The sequence below is a fragment of the Bison bison genome, unplaced genomic scaffold (genome assembly GCF_000754665.1).
Source record: "Bison bison bison isolate TAMUID 2011002044 unplaced genomic scaffold, Bison_UMD1.0 scf7180017864516, whole genome shotgun sequence".
NCBI lineage: Eukaryota > Metazoa > Chordata > Mammalia > Artiodactyla > Bovidae > Bison > Bison bison.
This window is the reverse complement of record NW_011495069.1, coordinates 8,680,627-8,685,961: the sequence shown is the minus strand read 5'-3', so window position 1 is coordinate 8,685,961 and position 5,335 is coordinate 8,680,627. Positions and strand designations below refer to the sequence as shown.

At 59.2% G+C, this 5,335-nt stretch overlaps 1 protein-coding gene across 1 annotated transcript in view; it reads left to right on the top strand.

Moving 5' to 3' along the window:
• UBXN11 (UBX domain protein 11) overlaps positions 1–5,335 on the top strand; it is a 23,203-nt gene that overhangs the window by 8,023 nt on the left and 9,845 nt on the right. The window contains exons 5-8 of the mRNA XM_010830252.1: positions 129–229; positions 681–735; positions 1,243–1,319; positions 3,580–3,688. Coding sequence (XP_010828554.1) covers positions 129–229; positions 681–735; positions 1,243–1,319; positions 3,580–3,688 — 342 coding nt within the window. The remainder of the gene's footprint in view (positions 1–128; positions 230–680; positions 736–1,242; positions 1,320–3,579; positions 3,689–5,335) is intronic.

The following is a 5,335-nucleotide window of genomic DNA, read 5'->3' as shown; positions in this document are numbered from 1 at the left end:
ATAGTATAGGTTGCAGCTGCTGTTAGCACGCCTCTTTCCACGTTTGGGGATCTCTCCCCCCTCCCCTGGACCCCCACCCCATCAGCCTCAGCTCTAGGCTGGGTTTGAGGACCTTGTCTGGTTGGCAGTCCCCGTGTACAATGACTCGGAGCTGGTGGCCACCCTGACACGGAAACTGCGGGATCTGGAACGGCAGGTGAAGGCCCAGACTGATGAGATACTGTCCAAGGTGGGCCCCCAGTGGGCAGAGGGCCAGGGTCTGGTCGGAGGGGTGGAAGGGCCCGGGCTGGGGAGGCCAGTGAGGCTACTCTTGCAGTAGGCCAGAGATGATGGGTTTTCGAACCATCTCCCTGACCAGACCTCCCACCTCGGGGGCCACGTCTGGCCTGGGACTGATGTGGGTCCCTGTGACCTGAGCACGGAGCCTCAAGGTCTTCACCTCTGAGCTAGGCCTTCACCCTCAGGTTGGGTGGCAGCAGTGGCTGCTTAGTGCTGGGCACTTGGGGGTGCCCCACACCCTTCCCCCACCTTGGTGGAGCCACAAAAGGGCTCATCTGAGGTACAGGAGTGGTGGCTGCACCCAGGGTGGGACAGGGGCTTCAAGCAGGCTCTTCCCATCCAGAAGGGCTGTGGGCTCTGGAAGCCACCAGGCCCGCTCCCCTCCCACCTCCCTGCTGCAGACTCGGAAGATACAGGCCCTGGAGGAGATGGTGGAGACTCTCGAGAAGCACCAGGGTAAGAGGCCCTCTCTGCGGGCTGGCCAGCTCACCCCTGCACCTCCCCTGGGGCTAGTGACCCCTGGGCATCAGGGCTCCAGAGCATCTGGCTGAGTCCCATGTGTGTGTATGGGGGGGAGTGGTCTGGACAACGGAGCCCAGAGAGGAGCAGTGACACCCAGGACGGTGCCCTTCTGTGTGGGACCGAGTCCCCCTGGGGCACAGCCCTAGCCCAGCCCTGAGTACAGAAAAGCCTGGAGGAAATGCCGCCCGCAGGAGCCTTGCTCTGAGGGAGGGGGGTGGGGGGATGGAGGTTGGTGACCTCCTGAGAGCCCGGGTGTCCCCTCTTCAAGGTCAGGGGAAGGGGCCAAGAGGTGACTCTCAGGGGAATCCCTTGAGTTTTCAGAGGGGCAGCTTCTCCAGGTAAGCCTTGGGCCAAAGCTCTGGTCAAAGCCAGAAGCGAGCAGCCTGGCAGCCTAGGTGCAGGGGCCGTGGAACCCCTCCCGTCTCCCCCCTACCTCCCCAGGCAAGGTGAGCCTGCAGCGGCAGGAGGAGCTGGAGACGGTGTGTGCGAAGCTGCAGCGGCAGGTTGGGGAGATGGAGGTGAGGGAGGTGGCGTGCCCACAGCTGTCTGCCCCCAGAGCCAGGGTCAGAGCCCGCTTCTCTGGGGTTTCCTCAGCGCACACCCCACACAGGGCCCCTCCCCGCTTCCTCAGTTTCGTCTCACCCACTCTCCTCCGGCCACGGCGGGGACCTGCCTCGGGTTCTGTGGCTCTGTCAAGTCCTTTCCCACCTCAGGACCTTGGTCCAGTGCCGTCCCTTCCACCTGAAATGGGTTTTCCCACCTCCCCCTGGTGAGTTTTCACTCATCCTCTCAAAGTGTCAGGTTGAGGCCAGGGGCCCTTCCCTAGGGGACCCCCTTGAACTCTGACCTGGGCAGGTTCTCCCTCCTGGGCTTTCTTAGAACCACACCTCTTCTTCTCTGGGGGACCACAGACTCCACGAGGGAGGGAGGGAAGGACGCTTTTCCCCTGTTGGGTGGGGCCTGGCCGTGTGTGCGTGCCGTGTCGCTCAGAGCCGCTCCCTGCCTCTGGAGGTAGCATTGCACTCACCCAGGGTCACCTGTCTTGCCCTCTTTCATATAGCAAGGCTTGAACCGGAGGGACCCTAGGTTCCAAGGAGGGTCCTGGGCACACATGCTTCCTCAGTGCTGCCCCCCACGCCCCAACTCCCTCACCAGCCCTGTCAGAAGCTCTTCCTGAGGTCTCTGCTCCACAGAGTTGCTCTCCAAAGCCCCAACCTAAGAGCACAGATGCAAACTCCCAAGCCGCTGCTGCAGCTGAGGGCCCTTGGCGCCCAGACCTCTTCCTACCTGAGGCTGTGGGCGCACAGCTGCTCCCTGAGAAGTCCGCTGGGATACTGCCCACAGCCATGCAGCTTCGCTGAGCCGCCACCACAGGGCCGAGGGCTGCCCACCCAGGGCAGAGGACACTGGGGCTCCCACCTTCACACTGTTCATGCATCTGTTGCTCCCTTAATTTAGGAAACTCATCCAGAGTCTTTCCTATGTGCCCTGCCCTCGTGGGGCTGATAGTCTAGAGGGGACAGACACATATACAAGTATGTAGGAAGAGCCACAAGTACAGAATACGCTGAAATAGTTCAAGGGGTGACGCAACAGAGACTAGCCGGGATTTGGGCCACTCTGAGGGGTGACGTTGGGCAAGAGATACAGAGGATGAGGTGAGGTATCAGGGAAAAGAGGATCCAAGCCAAAGAGAGGAAAGCTTCCACTTCCTCCTGCCATGTCTTGGGCTTGTGGCTGGGAGCTGTGGGGAGCGAAAGGGAGAAGGGGGAGAGGCCACAGGGACCACATCCCGGAGCCAGGCGCAGTGGGGAACAGGATCCCGGAGTGTGGAAACCGTAGGCAGGTTTGAGGTGGAGGAGTGGGCCGGGGAAGGCAGGCAGACAAGCAGTTTGGCAGTCCGGGAGGAAGAGGGCTGTGGCTTGGCCCAGGGGAGAGGAAGCAGAGCGGGTGCAGGACTCAAGTCTGCTGTGGCACGGGTGCCACAGGCCTGGGGGGTCCTGGGGGTGGGCAGGGAGAGGATCAGGTGATGGAGGAAGCCAGCGCCACTGACCGAGACCAGGAGGCTGAGGGAACGACGTTTGGGAATCTTGACTGTTTGGGCCAGTTCATTTTGAGTCCGAGATGCCTGTGGGAGGTCTTTTAAGTGGCTAGAAATCTGAAACTGAAAAGGAACATGTTGCAAGAGATGAGCACAGAAGTGTGCCTGCTGGGTTAGGCACTGGGCAGGTGGCCGCCTGCAAGGAGTTGCAGTGAGCTGTGGAGCTGGAGGCCCAGCGGGAGTGGGTGGAGGAAGGGCGTGGGGATGAGGAAGCAGCACCAGGAAGTATGGACGACTCAGAAGCCCTCCTGTGGCAAAGGATTGTGAGGCCAGCCCTGGAGAGGCCACACGTGGGTGGGCATACCTCTGAGCCCGCAGAGCGAGGCGTTCCTGCCCCTCCTCCCACTCGGGCCAGACCCACACGGCCTCCCGCAGCCATCATGGCTGCCTTCAGCGAGTTCCTACTTGTGCTGGGGTCTGTGCTAAGGACATACACGTCAGTCATCTTCACAAGCTTCGTCTGACAACTCCCATTTTACAAGGAGAAGCCTCAGGCTCTAGGAGAAGGGGCCTCCCAAGGCCACAGCGAGGAAGTGGCCCAGAGGCCTGGCCCCATAACCCCACGGCCCCATTGGCCAAGACCTGAAGTGGGAGGCTGCATGATGCCACCAGTTCCCTGGGAAAGGGCTGAGCTGACAGTGAGCGCCCCCTAATGCCTCCGGCTTCTCTCCTCCCAGCGGTTTCTCGGTGACTACGGGCTGCAGTGGGTGGGTGAGCCCATGGACCAGGAGGACTCGGAGGATGGCGAGAGGGACTGGATGACGGCCAAGAAGTTCTGGAAGCCAGGTAGAGTTGGGGTCCACCCTGGCCCCTCCTGCAAAGGAAACTCCAACAGCTCTGGATGGCCCGCAGCTGTTGGGACACCAGCTCATTCGTGCCCCCGCTCCTCTGCCTTGCTGCTGTCACGGGGGCAGGAGAGAGAGGCCCCAGCCTCCAACACTGACCACCTAACCCCGGACTCTGCTTGCTCAAGTTGCTAAAGGCTCCAGGGACCCAGAGATGCAAAATGTTAACAAGACCTCCCTTGTCTCAGGCACTATAGTTTACAAAATGTCACCCATTCAAAAGCTGTGGCCCTTAGAAGCGATTCCCCATCCTTTGGAAGCCGCCTCTCAGTCCAAGGGCTCAGCCACCTCTTTAGACTGCCTCTCCAGGTTCATCTGTAGCAAACCATTGGAATCCACCCACTTCTGTGGAACGCCACCACTTTTTAACTCTACCGCTAATATCCAGAGGGATGCACTCCAGAGATTTGGGGCCATTGAACTGGCTGGGTTCTGAAAGCTGGGTCCATTCTTCCATCATTGCCTGGAAGGTAGTTCTCCAGGTTGTGGAGTTGGTCACACTTATCCTGGGTGTGACCAGAATGTGAGGTGGGTTCTCATCTCCGCCCTCCCACCTAGCCCCGGTGTGATTTGGATACTCAAGTTCCATTCTCTGAGCCTCCAGTTCCTCATCAGTAGATGGGGCTGGGGTAGGGAACTGCTACCCACTCCAGCATTCTTGCCTGGGAAATCCCATGGACAGAGGAGCCTGGCGGGCTACAGTCCATGGGGTCGCAAAGAGTCAGACATGACTGAGCGACTTTCACTTTCATTCTTCCCTGTGGAGTTAATTAGGAGCCGTGAGTTGGACACAGCATCTGGCACTGACCTTGCAGGTTGTCAGTCCACAAATGGGAGCTCTCATTGTTTTCCGCCATCAGAAGGCAGTGGCAGTCTCGTGGGAGCATGGGGTTGGCCCTCGGGACCATCTGGAAGGCACCTACCCTGTCCTAATTTCATAAGTTTCCTGCTGGGTAAAAACCCAGGCTGAAAACCTGAGAGTCCCACCTTCTGCACTTTGAGCAGATCCCCCTAAGTCTCGGGGCACAACCCCCTCACCCTTTTTGCAAAAGTATCATTTCCCATTTGTACCACATTACTAACTTAAGGCATTTTTATAAGTAGCCTTGACATGGGCCAGGAATGATTCCATTTTACAGATAAGAAAACAGAGGCACTTAAGTCTGAAGACTGTTGAGGGAAAGGGCAAGACTTAAGGCTGAGAGCCCATTGGGAGGTGGTTACAGTCATCCAGGGTAGAAGATAATATGATGCCCAGCATATGGGTGGGGCTGGTGAGGAGGGGCAGAGCAGAGAGATTTAGGAAGAGAATCCCTGGTCTTGACGATGACTGTACATCAGGGAGAGGGTGGGAGGAACCTGGGGGGACCCTGGGGAGCAGGGCTGTGGGGAAGATGCCCAGTCCTTTTGGGACATGGCAAAGCTGGGGGACTGTATGGCGCTCAGGCCGTGCCAGGAGCTGAACCCTGTGCAGAGTGCTCAGTGTCTCCAAGGACCTCTGCCCCGATGAAAGGCGAGACCTGGCAGGCAACTGCCAGAAGCTGTAAGAATGTCCCTCCCTGGGGTCTAGGACCAAAGGCCTGCCAGC